This window comes from Myotis davidii, unplaced genomic scaffold, assembly GCF_000327345.1.
Source record: "Myotis davidii unplaced genomic scaffold, ASM32734v1 scaffold266, whole genome shotgun sequence".
NCBI classification, from domain to species: domain Eukaryota; kingdom Metazoa; phylum Chordata; class Mammalia; order Chiroptera; family Vespertilionidae; genus Myotis; species Myotis davidii.
The window spans coordinates 4,366,061-4,386,063 of record NW_006300032.1 but is presented as its reverse complement, the minus strand read 5'-3'; the positions used below and the strand labels follow the sequence as shown (position 1 = coordinate 4,386,063).

Here is a 20,003-nt window from a genome sequence, read left to right as displayed (position 1 = left end):
AAAGAGATCACCTGAACTTCTGCCAAGTTCATTACAAAACTGTTTTGCCTACTCTTTCAGGGCATAAGCACCTTTGCACAAAATATGCAAATACTAATTCTCTAGGAGGGGAATAATTTTCATGTTAAAAAAGTTAAAACATGCTAACAAGTAGTCTCCTTTTTAGTGATTAAATTTAAAAACATTTGGGCGAGATATAACATTCATTTTATATATACTTATGCGGGGACTCAAAAGGTAATTTTCGCCCCACACTCTAAATCCTTCTAACTGGCTAAGAACCAAATCCCTGCACAGGCTGCCATTGGAATGCGACCCAGAGAGGCACTGGGCAGGGGAGGCTGTATGGCCCTTGTGGACCAAGGAGGAGGGAGCAGGGAGAGGGGAGGGGAGTCACAGGCAGCTGAACGGACCCGCCAACATTCCAACCAGAACCAACCAGAACCAGGCAACCAGGCGGGGCTGCAGGCGGATGACCGCCCTGCTGCGCCCTCCCACAGGCTCCCCTCACGCAGGAAAGGGGGAGGCTCTGAGGGTCTTTCTTCATTTTTTGTTTCTTAATAACCAGCTGAAAATCAATAACCCAGAAGGCACATTTTGGGTGGCAAACTTTGCTCTCCTTCACTTACAAGATTGGCCACTTTAGCTGACTCTAGGTAATATTCAAGCTGCAAAGAAACTTCAGATTAGTTTCAAATTCTAACGGAAAAGATGCTTATACTAACCATAAACTTAGGGTTACGAACATGTCCCCCTCCCTCCAGGCGCTGCTTGTGTTCCACTGTTTGGAATGAGTCCATTTGTGGGGCCGCACAGGCCGTGAGCCACATGGGCGCTGGGAGCACAGTCCCTGCAGCCACGGGAGCCACGGGAGCCACGGGAGCCAGGGGAGCCAGGGGAGCCAAGGGAGTAGAGGCCGGCAGGCGGGAGGCGAGAGGAGACGTGCTCCGTGTCATGCAGTTTAAATACCCGGGTCCCGCTGGTTGCGGTGGGCGCCCAGCCCTGGCCCCGACTCACTGACTCACTGACTCACTGCGGAGCTGAAGGAGGAGCGAGCACCGGGCACTCACACCCGACTGGGCCTGCGCCCTGACTCTGTCCGCCCGTCCCCATCCATCAGCGGGTGCAGGCGTGGAGTGCTCAATGCGGCTTTCTGGCAAAGCTGAATGGCATGCCTATATTGGCTGGTCTCTCCTTTGACCCTTTTCCGTTAAACAGTAACCAGATTATTGCAATGGTATCAAATCTACTTCCCAAATAGATCCCAAATCTATGACCTGCATCTTCACTTTTACCAATGTTAAAATTAATTAAACAAGGATGCCGGTAGACTGTGTGAGAATAAACAAGTAATCTTTTCTGTCAAAGAATAGTTTAGGCAGCCGCCATTTTGGCCGCATGACTTACAGTTCCCCTAGGGGCCGCCATCTTGAAATGGCAAAGGCCAACGCCTCCCTTTGAATTAGCCAATCGCAAAAGACTACAGAGCCTGAGCTCCAATCAAGAGCAAGGGACAGGTCACGTGGGTCAGGATTAAAAAGCGGAGCGAAGCGGCCCACCTGCTCAGTGCGTGGCTCCCAGGCCATGTGTGCGCCCCTCCTGCAGGGGCCGAGAAACTTGCCTGGCTGCCTGGCTCCTGGGTGTGCTGTGTGCGCCACCAGGACCCCTGAACTTGGGGGCTCGCCTTCTTTCTTACACTGAGACAACTCTAATGCCACGACAGTCTCCATAAGAAACCAAAGTCTGGTCCTGTAAGTGCCTCGAGGTTACAAAACTGAACCTAAGGACAACCAATCACAAAGAGCTAACTAGTAATTGCTTTGCTTTGCTTACATCTTTACCCAGCTCCTGTAGGTGGGCCGCATTTAACCATTTAACCATTTCCCGTTTGCTGCTGCCCAATTCACATTTTGCTCAAATAAACTCTTAAAATGTTCAATATGCCTCCGTTTATCTTTTAACACCACCCTAGTCCAGGCTAACCTCCTCTTTCTTGGATTATGTAACAGTTTGCTAATTGGTCTCTGCTTAGAAGATTCTTACTCTCCTTTAAAATCCCTGCTCACATTTTGCCCAGCCTAACCCCTCAATGGCTTGTATCTCTAATTAAAACATCCTAACTTGTTAGTGAAGGGTAGCATAATATGCCAACCAAAAAGCATTTCCTCCATATTCCAACTAAATCTAAACCCAGGGCCCGAGTGTGGTCTGTGCTGTGAAATACCTTAAACTCTAACTTTCAAAGAAGCAAAGGAGAGAAAAAGAAAGTATAGTCAGAACTAATGGTGTCTCAACGTAATTCCTTGTATGTTTGGTTTAAAACTGGTCAACAACAGCAACAACAAAAGCTGGTCAAGAGGCCTATCAAAGGAGCAGGGAAAGGGATAATATTTATTAAGTGCCAGACACTGCGTCAAAAGGTAAGAACACAGCAAGGCACACGCCTGCAGCCTGTCTTTAAGAAGCTCAAGACTAATTCTAACTAAAAGAACTATTAAGGTCAAACATCATAAATATTGTTAAGGACTTAAGCTTCTCAATACATTTTATCACTTATCTTTGAGAAAGATTTTTTAGTTATTTGCCACTAATAGAATACTATACTAATTTTAACCAAGCATCCTCCTCCTCATTTTCATTATCTATGTTCCAGTTTTATAGGCAATACCTGGTTTCTAAAGTACTTTTCTTAGTAGTGTGATAGAACTTTTAAATATGCTTATGACACATTCATATCTACTTTTTTAGGAAGTACGTTTCTTTTATACAGTTCTTTGTTGAAGTCTATTTCTCTTTGTTTTTGCATACTAAGGCTATTCCTTTATATACTAGAGGTCTGGTGCACGAATTGGTCCATGGGTGGGGTCCCTCATACTGGCCAGGGATAGGTGCCGATCAGGGCAGGCCAACTTGGGGGAGAAGCCGTGGGAGGTTGGCCAGCTGCAGGAGGTTGGCTGTGGGAGCACACTGACCACCAGGGGGCAGCTCCTGCATTGAGCGTCTGCCGGTCGTTAGGTTGGCCGGTCATAACAGTCACTTAAGCTTTTATAAATAGATAGATAGATAGATAGATAGATTTTAAATTGACTTTTAGAGAGGGAAGAAGAGGGGTGGGGGAAGAGAGAGAGAGAGGGAGAGAGAGAGAGAGACATCAATGTGAGAAAGAGACCTCAACTGGTTGCCTTCCACATGCCCCCTTACTGGGTACCAAACCTGCAGCCTGGGTATGTGCCCTGACCAGGTATTGAACCAGGGATATTTTGGTGCATGGGATGATGCTTCAACCAACTGAGCCACACCAGCCAGGGCCACACACTGATATTTTTAAATAAAGAAACACATCCTAGGCTGGTCTTTACAGAGATATCAAGTCAGAAAAACATGATAGCCCTAACCAGTTTGGCTCAGCGGATACAGCATTGGCCTACGGACTCAAGGGTCCCAGGTTCGATTCTGGTCAAGGACATGTACCATGGTTGCGGGCACATCCCCAGTGGGGAGTGTGCAGGGGGCAGCTGATCAATGTTTCTCTCTCATCGATGTTTCTAACTCTCTATCCCTCTCCCTTCCTCTCTGTAAAAAATCAATAAAATATCTTTTTTTTAAAGAAAAACATGATAGATTATCCTAAGTTCAGTCTGTTTACTGAAGTTAGTGATTTTATAACAAGTACTAGAAAGGAACTATAAAAAAGCCTAGTTTTAAGTAAAATAACCTCATTCAATTAATATTTATTGGCATGACAATGCAAAATAGGATAGAAATGGTTTTAAAAAGTCCAACTTCTCAACTGCATAAAATAAACATACTGTGACAGAATTAAGTCTTTGTATCACTTGCTGCATCTTCATTGAAGAATCTTTAGTGTGGACATAGTCATCAATCTGAAAAGAGCCTTGTTGAGGCATGTTAGAACTGATGCATAAGGCATCTTGACTTTCGTGTATTCCGGGGAATGGAGATGTTCCATTGTAGCGGTTTAATGTGTCAGCCTCCTGCTGGGCAACTAGAAAAATGAATCCGTATTAGTTCAAATTATAATAGCAAGAGTGTAATGAAATAATTAAGCCACCTAATCGTAGCATTAAATAAATAAGAAATTGCACAATACATTTCAAATACTGGGTAATAAGATAACGTGACTAGCAAAATGTAAAATTACTAAATACTATAAAACCATAAAGAAAAAATTTCACAGATTATTTCAAGCCAGGCAGTATTATAATTGAGCCCTGAAAGCCATGCACTATCTTGGTCTGGTAAATATAACAATTGCATGGCAGCCTAATTTGAAATATGTATAGAAAGAAATGATACACAAAATCAAAGGCATTCTAGCTGGTTTGGCTCAGTGGATAGAGTGTCAGCCTGTGGACTGAAGGGTCGTGGGTTTGATTCTGGTCAAGGGCACATACGAGAGGTTGCAGGCTCGATCCTGAGCCCCAGAGCACATTGGAAGGCAACCAATGGATGTGTCTCTCTCATATCGATATTTCTCTCTTTCTGTCTCACCCCTCCCTTCAAATGTCTCTAAAAATCAATACAAAAAATATCCTTGCATGAGGATTAACAAGCACAACAAAAAGGCATTCAATAACAGCATTAAATAAAATGCAAAAAATACCATTTCTCTCTCCCTCCTAATTCTAATACGTATATACATTTTATGTAAGATATCATGGTGTAACTGTTATCTAACATTTTAACAATTTAAATGAAAATACTGTTGTATTTCTACAACAATGTAATTACCATTTTTATTTATTTACTTTATTGATTTTTTTAAGAGAGAGAAAGGTGGGGGGGGGGGGGGAAACATTGACTTGTTGTTCCACTTATTTATGCATTTACTGGTTAAGGTGTGCCTTGTCCAGGAATAGAACCAACAACCTTGGCATACTAGGACAATATCCTAACCAACTGAACTACCCAGACAGAGCCTATAATTATCATTTTAAAAAGCTTTACAATATCACCTCTAATGAAGCAGCATAATTCATTTGTGCATTTTTCTATTATTAAATATTTAAAATATTTTCTGTTTTCCCTCATTACAGATCATGTGTGAACAATTACTTTCATAATTTAATTTGTTTCTTAAATAATCCTTTGGATTTAATTCACTAGAGCAGAATGCCTGACTCAAAGGATGTAAGTTTTTGATGATGATGATGGAAACAACACCATCTATGTCACACTTTATGGTTTTTAGGATGCTTCAACATACATTATCTGATCATTTAAAGTAAGTTCATTTGAAAAAAATTAAAATGTCTGTCTATATATACAAAGGAGAAAAAATATAAAGTAACCATTTAAAAAACAATTTCCTTAATGAAATGCATTTTTAAGCGTGGCACGAAAATAAATAAAGCAAAGATTCATAATATGGAATTAACAGAAGAGCCTCAGAGACTCTGTAGACTCTTGAAGTTACATACAGAAACATGAATGTGTGTATGTAAATGTTTCTGGAAATCAGATCCATAACTTTTATCAGATTAGCTATCAAAGGACTGCATGAGTCAGAAAACACTAAGAATCACCAACATAAAATATAGACAAGTTTTCCTACCTGAACATTTAAAGAGTCTTCATTAAAATAAAATAAAACACTGCAGTAATAAAAATTAAAAAGCAAATGACAGGTAATCGAGTTTTTTCACCCCTGGCTAAAAAAGAACAAAAGGGACCAGATATGCCCTCCTGCTTGAACCTACCAGGAAATGGGCAACACCCAGAGGGAACAAAGCTATCTTTCCTTACAGATATGATTGTCTATGCAGAGATAAGACTATGCTGAGGCAAGTGAAAAATGTAAGAAAGAAAACTGAAGGAGGTATTCATTCTCAGGTCCCACATTTGTGTAAAAAATCGGAATGGAATCTTAAAAAATGTCTCTGGAATAATTGACTTTAGCAAAATTGCAATACACATGATAAACATACAAAAATTAATTGTATTTCTACATACAAGAAGCAAAGAAAAGAAATTTTTTAAAAATGCCATTTATGGCATAAAAATATGACACATTTTGGGAAATATCTGATGAAACATGTGAAGGATATGCACACTGAAAACTACATAATGCTACTGAGAAAAACTGAAGAACCTAAATATAAAGAGATATATTGTGTTCATGGTTAGAACAGTCAATATTGTTAAGATGTTAATGCTCTCCTAAGGATCCATATATTCAATGTAATCCCACTGAAAATTCCAGCAGGTTATTTTTTGAGGAACTGTCAAATTCTAAAAATCCAAAGAAAAACCTAGAATAGCCAAAACAACTTTGAAAAAGATCAAAGGGAACATACACAACCTGACTTCAAGTCTTACTGTAAAGCTAAAGTAATCAAGACATTTTGTATTCATTTAATGAAAGGAAATTCAGCCACTAAAATTATGTATCCTATATAATAAAGGCTAATATGCAAATCAACCGAATGGTAGAACAACCAGTCTATGACTCACATTGACTTCCAGGGGGCAGACCCTCAACACAGGAGCTTCCCCCTGGTGGTCAATGTGTTCCCACAGGGGGAGCACCACTCAGCCAGAAGCTGGGCTCACAGCTGGCGAGCACAGCGGCAGTGGGGGGAGCCTCTCCTGCCTCCAAGGCAGCGCTAGGGACCCCGAGGGGTCCCGGATTGCAAGAGGGGGCAGGCCAGGCTGAGGGACCTCCCTCCCCAGTGCACAAATGCCATGCACCAGGCCTCTAGTAGAAATATAATTATCATGATGGGAAAATTGCTCATAATGTATTATTCACTGGAAGAAAAACAGTTTATAATACCAATATAATATACAACAACAAAAATATAATATACAAAAGGGTGATTTTTAATTAATTTTTAATTATTATCAACATTGGTTTTACCAACCATGAATTTGAGATACATATAAAAATTTTTAGGATTTGTATTTATATTCATGTACTACTTCATTCACATACTCTAAATGAAGACTAGCTTAATAATTAGTGTTTTCTCCATATTGACCTTGATGATGGTATTAGAGAACATTACTGAGGGAGAAGACCTGCTTATAATCACCTTTTCAATGTCACACAATCCTTAATACCAATTACTGTTCTTAGATGGAAGTGTAGCTCTTTCTACACTTCCATCTTTCTTTTGTGGATCTGACTACTATTTTCCAGTACACATTTTGGACTTCTTTTCAGCACATTCAGAAAATTAATCAGAAAATTATTTTTGCCCTAGCTGGTTTGGCTCAGTGGATAGAGCGTCGGCCTGTGGACTGAAGGGTCCCAGGTTCGATTCTAGCCAAGGGCACATGCCTGGGTAGCGGGCTCCATCCCCAGTATGGAGCGTGCAGGAGGCAGCCGATCAATGATTCTCTCTCATCATTGATGTTTCTATTTCTCCTTCTCCCTTCCTCTATGGAATCAATAAAGAAACATATTTTAAAAAAGAAAATTAATTTTATTCTCAAATATTCAAAGAGAGTTTAAAGAACAAGAGAAACTTTAAAGATATAAAAGTGACCTATGGTTTAGAATTTGGAAGGCTTAACATTAGTAGATGGGTCAGAGATGAATGAATCAACACATGAAAAGCATGTTCCATGATATTTCTTTGCTATACAAAATTATCCTTTTAAAATTTCATTGATTTCTGCTATGAATGGAAAGTAAAGCTGAGTTTAACTATTTAGTGGCATTTTTTCACTCCCTATGTTTTTGTATTTGCCAGATATATATTAGCCATGATTTCAATTTAAGCTCTGAGAAAGAATGCACAGAAGCATATATACTGAGGTAAGCAATGTTATACAGGATAGCAAGCTTTGGGTATTTATTTTATTCTTTTTGCCAGACTGTATTTTCTAAGTATTATGCTATGCTAAGCATGATTTATTTATTTTTTAAGATTTTTTAACTAGTAAAAAAATAACAAAAGGCTTTGCCTAAATATTTATGTTCCTTCATTTTTCCCGGCAATAAGATTGTTTTCAGAAAGGATTAACATGGTCTAAGTGGATGCAGATGCATAATAAACCCTAAATGATTCGTTTCTATTGTCTAAAGGGAATTTTTTATACAAAAGACATCTGACTGGATTTAAAGGAGTCAAATTAACACCCTACTCTGTCTTCAACACCTCTTATTCTGTGACTGTGACGAGAGAGATAAAAAACATCTGTAGAAATTTCACAAAGACATAGTTTCTCAGATACTAGAAACAAAAAGAAGCTGCTTGCTTCTGTTCTTTCATTCTTCCCCTCCCCGACATTGCACAAATTATTCACCTATTTGTATAAGATCATACAGATTGGCCAAAACTGGTTTGGCTCAGTGGATAGAGCGTCGGCCTGCGGACTGAAAGGTCCCAGGTTCGATTCCGGTCAAGGGCATGTACCTGGGTTGCGGGCACGTCCCCAGTGGGAGATGTGCAAGAGGCAGCTGATCGATGTTTCTAACTCTCTATCTCTCTCCCTTCCTCTCTGTAAAAAAATCAATAAAAAAAATATATTTTAAGATCATACAGACTGTAAAAATAGGTTATGATAGATGACTTTGGAAATTCCTTCAAGCTCTATGCATCTAACATTTCAAAGGTTTCTAAAAACACCTTTACATACGCCACAATTGGAGTATAATGTTGCCACTAAATAACTGTATTTCTTCACTATTTTCTTTTCTTTGTGCTAACTTAACTTTGTACATTTAAAACTTAGCCCTAATCTAACCTGATGTTTAAAACTCACAATTTAACAGTCTCACCCCCTCTTGTGAGAAGTGTACTAGAGCAGGCTCTGAGAATGCAAGGATACCAACCCCCGCTTGGGGTCTGACTCTTTGAAGGTCAGTACACAGAGGTGGCAACTACATTTCCTTAAAAGAATGTTTTATCAATCAAAATACTTCTACAATTATCTCCATCAGCTATAGTTTGGGATTCTAAATTTTACACAATTAAAAAAGTTCTTAAAATGTCTTCAGAATTGACAATCCTTTGATTTATGTAACTTCGATGCTTTTGTATATCTGTTGGACTTTAAATAATTATAAACAATAACATGGTTTTCTCGGGAGACTTTTATCTTTATAAGAGGAAGAATGGAGGAAATAAGATATTTTAATCCAGTGCCCTTTGCATTTGGATTGAATCCAAGGTTTATTATTAATATGTATGTGTACTTATGTTATTAATTTTAAAATAACATACAATTAAAAAGCAGCATATTCTTTCACTTATACTACATTAACAGTAAGATTTCCATTTAGTTCAACATTTAATTCCTTTGTTCAAGACCTGTTATTATATACTAGAGGTCCAGTGCACGAATTTGTGCATGGGTGGGGTCCAGCCGGCCATCCCTATCGGGGATGGGACCGGCCAGGGGCAGGGGCTGCAGGCAGTTGGCCAGCCGCCCCGCCCCTAATCGGCCCAACCCACCCCAATTGGGGGCAGGGCCGGCTGACCAACTTTCCTTGTCCCCTCTCCATGGCTGGCCCGATCAGCCCCACCCATGCACGAATTCATGCACCAGGCCTCTAGTAAGAAATAAAATTCTCTTGTTTATAAGCTGTCTGAATGAACTAAAACAAGAGTGATCTAGGGCTTACAATGTTTCATATTGTATTTTACTGAGCCTGACTTGTTCCTGCTTCAGCTAATTTTAAAATACTATGTGGATGAATCCAAGAAGTTCTATTAAGTAGCACTTTAATTCTAGTAGCCTGGGTAATTTCAGGGCCTGTTAGTAGTATTGTATTTCCCTGACACATTTTATATATCAAATAGAAATAATGATGTGACTAAAAAAACTGTTCAAAAAATTATATAAAAAAAATGTAACAGATTCATGTCTCCTAGCCAACCAAATGGGAGAGCAGCTACCATCATTTGTTAAATCCATTAGTAAAACACCAACACATAGTAATTATTACTAAATTCCCTGAAGTACAAGCTATTGTTCTTTTGTTGGTTTCCTTTTCCATTATCAACTCATTAACATACATCATGCTATTCCACTGAATGTGTAAAGCATCTATTGCTATAGAAAATAGCTTAGAATTTCTCAACTGCAGCCTCATTCATGAATTCTAGCATAGCTAAACTTTGTCCTGCTTTGTACTTTCATTTTATCCTTTGACAAAATACTGTGATCAAATAAAACAGGTATTATTTAAATTCAACAGGTGAAAAAACAGATGCAAAAACGCTAAATCAGTTGGCCAGGATCAAACAAAATGTGATGATGGCACTTTGTCTAAAATCCCAATACTCTAAGTCCTACTCAGGCCTTTCCCACCACATTACTGTTTATTTTTACACCACACAATTCTTCTTCCTTTGTGCACATTAAAAAGCACCAATGTAAGCATAAAAAAATGCCTGGGTAAAGAATTCAGGACTATGGTTTATGCTCAAAGCCATTAAATAGACTAATTTTTCCATGTCTTCAATCCTTAAATGATATAAGCTTTCAAATAAAATTATCCATTAGTGAAGACTAAAATAGATGCTTCAGGATATAATCAAGAAATAGGTAGTACGGCGTGTCTTAAAATATGGCATTTTATTTTTTAATTTATCTTACTAGGCTAATAATAGATATTTAAAACTCTAACCTACAATCAATTACTTTTATTACCGCATGATCTTATACAAGTATGACGATTACAATATCTGAGTTTGTTTCCTAATCATTCATCATTAGAACATCAAGAATATCATTGTTATACATAAAACTATGGATATAAAATTTATTTTGACTAGAGATTATCTATTGCAAAAATGTGGTCATAGTAACTATACATTAAAATGTAATGCTACATAATAAAGAAAGTTTGTATTTTGGACTATATTGAGAATGGCTCAATGCATTACAATTACCCTGCAAATTTGTAAGGGAGTAAACTATTAACAATAATACTAGAGTAACAAAGTTCCTTTTAATCTTAAGGGGTTCTCCTAAATATTCAAAAGAAAAACAAACAGCACATTTCACCAGAGGACTATTTGGCTGCATTCTTAAATTACTTCAGGATACAGGAAATGCAAAGATTACAGGAGTAGCTGTGACAGACAGCTTAATGGTTAAGAGCATGGTCTCTAGAGTTTAAGAGCATAGAATCAAATGGTAGCTTGAACAATCACCAACTGTGTGGCCTGAGGCAAATTATTTCATTCTCCCTGTTCCTCAGTTTCATCATCTGCAAAATGAGGACAGTTAATAGTATCTACCTCATGTGATTTGGGGAGTTCTGTATGAGATAATATATGTAAAATGCTTGTAAGAACAGAGAACTTAATAATACACGCTTGATAGATGTTAGCTACTACTACCATTATTATTATTAGCCCCAAATGTATTAACTACACATGCCTTTCATTCTATATTTTTATACAATTTAAGGAAAAAATTCTATTTTACAGAATCTGTAATTCTTATTTTATACATTTATTGCACATCGGTAATATACCAGGTACTGTGTTACACATAGGGCATTATAAACATCATGGACTTTTGGTGAAAGAGTAAGTTAATATAATAAAATTTTTCATAGGCACCTGAAGGTATACATTGCTCTAAACTCTAGTAAAGCATGTCACAATGTGAAAAATAAAGCTATCAACAATGACAATATAGGTGGTCATTAATGAATATGAATTCTATAACAAAAATAATTTTAGTGTCAATGGAAGAGACTGCTTTTCAGTTTAACTGAAGTTTTCCCAGAAGTTTAATCAACTACTTAGGAAACACAAAGGATTGGAATAGAGCATGAAAACCTGAGTGTGATTCATGGGTTTCATAGCCCTGTTCAACATGGCATATTATAGGTGCTCAATAAAGATTTGTCTTGTCTAAAACTAGGACTGAAAAGCATTCCAGACTTACTGCTGACTCAGGAGATATTGCCACCTAGTGAAATATAAGGCTCATTACCTGAAATTATCAAGTAATGCTGAGAACTTCCCTAATTTGATCCTCAAAATACATACATATACTTCATCACAAGTCAGTATTCAGACTAGGTACTGTACTGGTAATAAAAAGACAAACAAGCTGCTATATTTGCTTCCTACAATCTATAGATGATACAAAGAAATCACATACTCCACAGAGAGGTATAAAGTAAATGGTACTGAATGGAAAAAAAGGTTTGCTTAATAGATAATCAAAAGCTAACATTTCAGAAAATCTGCTCAAAAAGGCAGTGCAGTGTAGCAAATAAGATCATGGTCTCTAAATACAGATTGTATGGATCCAAGTCCTGGCTCCTATAAAGTGGGATAATTATAGAACCTATCTCATAAGATTATTGTGACAAATTATGTGTAAAGTGCCTAAAACAGGACCAGAAATACAGAAAGTGCTTTGTAAGTATTAGCTATGATTATGATTAAATGTAGAGTAGGATCCTAGAGACTGAAGTAGATAAATATTGACTAATAACAGAACATTATTGCTAAAGTCTAGCCTTGTAAATGTAATTCAGTAGAAGCCGTTTCTGTGACTAGTACTCTGTTATTATGGGAATCCTTAAAGTACATTATTTGTGGTACTCTGTGACTAAATTTTGTATTACTAGATGATTAACCCTTTCAACATCAGGCAAATAAAACTGCCTTCTGAAAGTAAAAATCTTATCTCTTACCAAAAAAAGCAAAAAGTCAGTAGAATGAACGACCCAAAAGACCACAACTGAACATATGCTTAAGGGAAAGATGCTTGCTGACTCTTCACAGGTTTTGCTAGAACTGAAAGATGGATGATACATTTTGCTACCATTGTGGTCTCATTCGCAGCTTATTTAACTTGTAAAAAAATAATCTTGCTCCATTTTCCTTGAAAATTACCTGAACATATCAGCAGCTCTGATAAATACTATTTAAAAGTCATGTAACTGTTCTATATCTTTCAAATTTTGTAACATTAATACATTTATGTAAAGCTACATGTAAATTTTATTTTCAGACCAGAAAGTCTAGGCAAAATAAATAAATTAATAAATACACACACACACATATATATATGTATATATATATATACACACACACACATTTTCAATAAAATATTTAAAGACTATTTGACTTGATGATTCTGGTCTGTATTTAATGAGTAAAATCTTTTAGTCTGAGAACTTTCATTTTCTAATGTATATATACCATGCACAAGAACTCTGCTAAAACTTGGATTGCTTGAGATTATGTAACTTCTTCCTAAGCTTCCTCTTTTTAAAAATAAGCAACAAAGAGTTGGGAAAATATGTTAAAAAACATTTTAAGTTTACATTTGTTTTTAAAGGTTAGAATATAAAAAATCATGCTCTAAATACATTGCACAGATTTTAATTTCATATGCATTATTGATCATTTCTAAAATACTTAGAACTCCTTCCTCTTCCACGTTAAGATAGTGTGGATATAACACAATGTTCTTAACATTACATTTATTTTCTATTACAACTGACCTAAAAAGTTACACAGTCTAATAAGTAAAAGGAAAAGGCTACCAAAAGAGTGCGTTCAAGAGGGGGGAAAAAACCCTTTTCAATTCTATTCAATATATAGATGCTTACCAGCATATAAAAACATAAGTTCCCATAAAATCAAGTATACATTGTTTGGATGAGTATTATAACAACCCATTTTACCTTTCTTTGTTTGTTTTAATCTAGTGCTTATTAATTTACAAAGTACTTCCACCGTCCCCGTCTTATAGTATCTTCACAATAACAGGTAGCACAGGTATTAGCAGCAGGAGAACCATTTACTAGGTAAGAAAATGGAGCTTTAGGAAGGCAAGAGCCTTGTGCAAGGTATCTAAAGAAACAGAACGGAGCCCAGCCAGCATGGCTCAGTGGTTGAGCATCCATCTATGAACCAGGAGGTCACAGTTCGATTCCCAGTCAGGGCACATGCCTGTGTTGCGGCTTGATCCCAAGGGTGTGCAGGAGGCAGCCGATCAATGATTCTCTCTCATCATTGATGTTTCCATCTCTCTCCTTCTCCCTTCCTCTCTGAAATAAAAAAAAAATAATTAAACAAGAAACAGAACTGAGCCTTAAACCCTGCTCTTTTACTGGCATTTCTAGAATGAACCTCTTAGTTGGAAACCTACTGTCTAAAAGCCATATGGGCTAACCTGACTTGGGCTAATCTACTGATGAAATCCCTCTATCAATGACAACAACAAAAAAATAACTGAAGGAAATAAAAAGAGTGGAACTTTAACTTGCATGTGTAGTGAAAATTTCAAAAGCCTAAAAAAAATCAGAAATTTAATGAAGACTGTTATGAAACCTCTTGAGTCTGAGGAAATAACTGTGGAGTCTATTTCCCAGATAACAGTTCTAGTTATAAAGTCCTTAGGTAGAGTTCTTCTCCTTTATGTGAAGATTTGGGGGAGCACATAGAAAGACCTGTTTCAGGATACAAGGTTTAACCAGACACCAGATTTGGACACTGGATGACTTGAGAAAGCCATTTGTCTTTTCCTATACTCAGGCAGTGTTTATTTTTGCTTGTAATAGTAAATGGTATTATGTTATTTTAACAATTCTATTAATAATAGTGTTCCATAAATCTGAACATGTTAGAGTGTGGAGAGTGGCTATAGTGTTTGGACAGGTTTAAGCCTCGAACTAATGAGAGGGCACAGTCCTCTCATGGCCACATGCAAGTCCCAGCTTGGAGGGCAAAGCCCTCCCAGCATAATTATAGCCAACAGCTATAGGTGTACGCTTGAACCTATGGCCCAAACAGGTGGCCCCACGTGCCTGAGTGATGTGGGCTTGATAGAGTTCAGGTGCATGTAACTGAGTAGGATGGAAACTCACGAGAATGTTGTAAACATCTTGACTACGCCCTTACTTTGCCTCGTGGAATCTGGCTACAAAATAAAGACACGGCTTGTAGTCCGTGGCACTGTCGCTAGCTCTCCATCAGAGAGGACAGCGTCCCATCCAGACCCAGCTTTCTTCTCTTGTCTGTCTTCTCAATCCTTCACCACCTCCTCTCAGGCTCACCGAACCTGGCAGAGCTGGTGCGGCACATATGGCGCCCAACGTGGGGCTGAGTATGCCATGGCCGTGCCGGCTTGCCACATTAGAGAAATTCATTATTAATTCTCTGCAAAGTAATTCAAAATAAGATAAGTCTCAATTTTACACATTATTTTCTCATATAATTTGTCTGAGAAGACATAATAAAATTCATATTATGATCAAGAACTTCAGGGTTAGAACTTAATTGTTTAATAACTTAGGACTTATCACAACCATTACCAATTCAATCTGTATTAATGCAAATAATTTAAGCATTCACATTTCATTAATTTAAAACACTTTGTCCCACAAGTGCCACATTTATGTGTAAGCTATCCCAGTTTGGCAAAAATAGTGAATGATGACCCATGACATCTTAAACAAATCAAAGAAATGAATAAAGTTTTTAATATATGAAAAAAATGAATTTTGAGAGTGACAGCCCTGTCAATACAATACAGAACAATGAAATCTTAATGTTAGGACAGAAATTAAAGAAATGTATGAAAAATAGCATAAATTGTATATTCTAAGAATGCCATGCTATTCCTGAAAAAAATGTGTCTAGTCTTTATTTCCTTCTCTCTCAGAATGATAGAACAGTGTAATTTTAGAGTAGCAATGATATTAGATTTATAATTCTGGATCTTGCTTTCACTGACATTAGTTTTTTGTCTTCTTTTCATGTTAAGAAACTCTGCAACTTATTAAAACTATGTGCTTTAGTAAAAAACAAAAACAGAGAATAAGAAATTAACTCAATATTTAACTGAACACATTAAAGATACATATTTCCTAAATGTTAATTGTTTGTCTGTTTATTTATTTCCTCATCAACCAACTGAGCCACACCAGCCAGGGATACCTTTTAGATTTAGTTACCATTTCCAGATAATTTTAGATGCATTTTGCTTATTTAAATTGACTTATGAAGAAGTGATGACTACTTTTCTGAGATTCCAATGTAAGGGCACAACTATGATGTATACTTTTGCTGATATTTAAACTCCAGAATAATAGTGCTTATGGACAAATAAAATGCTATAATATAACAATAATATAATCTATTTATGTACATGGCTCTTACAATATATTCAAGAGAGCTTTGTTAATACAAAGAATGACAGTTGTCAGAATTCACGATTTCTGGTTCAGTATAAATGTAAAGGTTACTCTAAATATTCTTTACTTATCAAGCAGTGGACTTACCATGGAAATCATAAATATACAGAAGAACTGGCTCATTCTGCCCAAATGCACAAAATGCAACCATATTTTCAAGTGGATGATAAGAAATGTCTCGAATAGGTGACTTGAATGGCAGGTCAGAATACACTGCTACTTGTTCTCCTAAATAAGAAAAGATTCAGTAATGTGTATTGTTATTTCTTATTAGAAGATTATTCTGCAACTTATCAAAAGTATTTACAGAAAGTAATATAAAGCTCATGTTTTCTACATGAAAACATCATATACCATATTTGCCGGCGTATAAGACGATTTTTTGGCCCTGAAAAATATGCCTCCAAGTGGGGGGTCGTCTTATACGCCAGGTACACTTCAGATAGACTGCCCATAGTGCTTGCCCCGTGCCATAGTGGCCTCCCGATGCCCGCCCACTTCATTCCACATACCATTCAGGCATCAGCAGCGCTGCTGGGTGTATGCTCGGCTGTTATGCGATTTTGCTGTTATGCGATTTTACCACACTCGCAAAATCGCACACAGCCGACCATACACCCAGTATGATAGCGCAAAATCACGAATCGCGATACCATACTGGGTGTATGGTTGGCTGTGTGCGATTTTGCGAGTGTGGTAAATTCGGGTTACCGTATATTTCTTTACATATGCATTGAAGATTCGCGATTTTGCGCTATCATGGTGCCTGTTAGAATGTTGAAGAGCTCGCACTTGCGCACTAGTGAGGTCCCAGAGAGATGCTGATGCAAGGGTGGACCAGACTGCTATAGTGACAGGGCGGGCAAACAGGGAGCAGGGACCAATCAAATCAGGCTTTGTATACAGCCAACAGCCAACCACAATACTGCCCCATTGTACAGTACAGCATAGAAAATGTCGACCAGTCAAACCCCTATCCAAATCTGATATTGGTTTTACCTTTTATTTGGGTGTGGAAGGTGTGCAGAAGAGGGGGTAGTCTTATACGGCGAGTATATAACAAACTCTGTATTTTGAGTGGAAATGTTAGGGGGTCGTCTTATATGCCCAGTCGTCTTATACGCCGGCAAATACGGGTACTTATAAATATTTGAGTACTACTGAATTACATAATTATATTTGTTTTTTCATTCTGTTGGCCCTCCTCTTTCTACTTCTCAATCCAAACTCTTCAACAAGATTTCCAAGGCACAAAATAGACTGAGTTTAGAGGTACCTGACTCAGGTTTGACAGGGCTGAGCAAATGCCAGCCAACAGAGAACTCAGAGAGAACTCGGAAGGAACTGCCGAACTCTAAACCTGAGGAAACTCGCTGGCTGGGGAAGGTTTGGTGGGGATTAATCTTTTCCCAGAGGCTGTTTGAGGTATCATCTCCTTTAAAAATATGTATGATTACTACTGGCTAAAAGAGGCCTACAGCAGACGTCTAAGAAACCTCTGAAAAGCAGAATTCAAAAAGCAAAAACTCTAGATCCATTTATTTAAGAGGAAAAGAGATTCAATATTTAAAAAATATATATGTAACACATATATACACACACTTTATGGATTTCAGAGAGGAAGGGAAAGGGAGAGAGAGAGAGAAAGATCAGTGATGAGAGAGAATCATCAATTGACTGCCTCCTGCACACCCCACCCTGGGGATCGAGCCCGCGACTTGGGCATGTGCCCCAACTGGGAATCGAACCGCAACCCTATGGTTCATAGGTCAATGATCAACCACTGGGCCATGCTGGCCAGGCTTAACATTTTTGAATTGATGCTAAAATATAAAAATGCAGTAAGAAAAAAAACACCCCAAAAAACCAAGCAAACTGACCAGTCAAAAATGCCTAGAGGAAAGACCAACAGAATAAATAAGGGGAAATTAAATACTGTTCTTAAGAAATTATACAGTGAATTTCATAAAATTCTCTCAATTTATTGCTAAAAATGTTTATGTAGTTATAGCTTTTGTAAAATAGCAAAGGTAAGACACAAATAAATTTCCCAATGTAATGGTTTATTTTATTGGAAAAGAAGTGAATTATAGTAATTCAGGTAAATTGTTACTGAGTTTCATACATCAAAAGCTTTAACAGGAGTGTTTCTAATGAAACTATATTGTAGATGTTTCACCACTCTATACCTACTTATACTCCAAATTCAGCTTGTAATGCTTGTATTTTACATTACAGTCTTCATTAAATACTTTTATAAAATCCACCATATCTCAATACAGACAAGGAAATAATAAACCTTAAATTATAATGTGGAATTCAAAATCCATGAATATATCGAAACAATAAAGAACAGAATTTAATATAAATTCAGACTGCAGCTGATTTCCATTATTAGCATTCCAATTCCGGAAAACATAATGGAGAACCTGCAATCAGAACTTCCTTGAAAATTATTCCATAAAATGGTAGTTTCACACTTCTTCAAAAATAAAAACAAGTTTTAATTAAATATTTACCTGTTTCTGGGTTCCAAACATACACTATACCATCCTCACTTCCAGCAAAGAGAAAAGTCCCACAAGGTGTCAAAGTACTATGAATCTTCTCCCGGTAATTTGCTGCTCCTACAAATTTCCTTGCTGCTAATCTTTAAACAAAAAAAGATTAAATGTAAAATCTGGGTGGTAAAAAGTTTTAAATACTTGATTTGCATCGAACAAACAATTTTTGAAAATCTGCTAAGTGGGAAACATTCTATGATTGATGCAGACTGAAGAACGGAGTACGGAGCTCAGGGAGTTTAGAATTAGTAGGAGAAAGAAGGAATGCATCAATGTAATACAGTAAGTGGATGTAGAAAGTGCCACATGAGAAGAAAAGAAAGAGTACTTTGTAGATTTGGGTAAGAAAAATTATTTCTAGCTATAAAGAGAGACTACATTATGGAAGAAGCATTTGAGTTGGTTACTAAAAAAGAAACAGAATTTTTATTTTTTTCCATGTGATGAATTTTTAAAATTACACTTGGTTCTTGCAGAAACATTAGACAGACATTTTATTAAATCATCTATTAAATAAGGCATACAGGCTTCTAAGCTTTTTTGCTTATGAAAAATAGCTAACACGGTTTTAATTTAATGCTTGCTATGTGCCAGTCAGGCGCTATTATCATCCCCGATTCACAGAGAGGATATTACATACACTGCTCTATTATCTGCTTTTTTCTGTCAGCAAAAAATCACAAGTAATGGCCCTCTATGTCAGAATACATAGATAATGCATTATCCTTTTAATAAGTATATGTTATATTATTGTGTAAGTGTATCTTAAGACATTTCCCATTGTTGGATAATAACACATGTTATTTCCAGCTTTCGCCTAGTATGAACACGATTTCTATAATAAATATTGTATATAATTTTTGTACTATTTTATTTATTTTTATTAAATTTATTGGAGTGACACTGGTTAATAACATTATATAAGGTTCAAACATACAATTCTATAACAAATCATCTGTATATGCCATTGTGTGCTCACCAGCCAAAGTCTAATCGTAATTTGACCTCCTCTTTATTCCCCACCCCATTTTTCTCTGGTAACATTCATACTATTATTTAATTTTTTGCAGTTTTATATTATTTTAACATAAATTCTTGAGGTTACAAAGTCAAACATTTCTGCAGTCCTTTTCATCCTATATAATGAAAACCTAATATGCAAAGTGTTCGACCATTCATTCGACCATTTGACCAGTTGCCATGACGTGCACTGACCTCCAGGGGACAGACGCTCTGACTGGTAGGTCAGCTTGCTGCTGGGGTCCAGCTGATCGGGACTGGGCGAGACA

General features: G+C 37.1%; 1 protein-coding gene across 18 annotated transcripts in view; it reads right to left on the bottom strand.

Moving 5' to 3' along the window:
- Positions 1 to 20,003, bottom strand: part of AHI1 (Abelson helper integration site 1) — a 155,252-nt gene that overhangs the window by 87,677 nt on the left and 47,572 nt on the right. For 17 of the 18 annotated variants that reach the window (XR_001515966.1, XR_001515965.1, XR_001515967.1 and 14 more), the window contains 3 exons: positions 18,670 to 18,800; positions 16,238 to 16,378; positions 3,810 to 4,006 (listed from right to left, as the gene is read on the bottom strand). Coding sequence is in view for 15 of the 18 variants with exons in the window: in XM_015572088.1 (XP_015427574.1) it covers positions 3,810 to 4,006; positions 16,238 to 16,378; positions 18,670 to 18,800 (469 nt within the window). In the remaining 3 variants the exon portion in view is untranslated. Of the gene's footprint in view, positions 1 to 3,809; positions 4,007 to 10,908; positions 11,189 to 16,237; positions 16,379 to 18,669; positions 18,801 to 20,003 lie in introns of those variants that run through there. The other variant, XM_015572095.1, reaches the window with a different exon arrangement.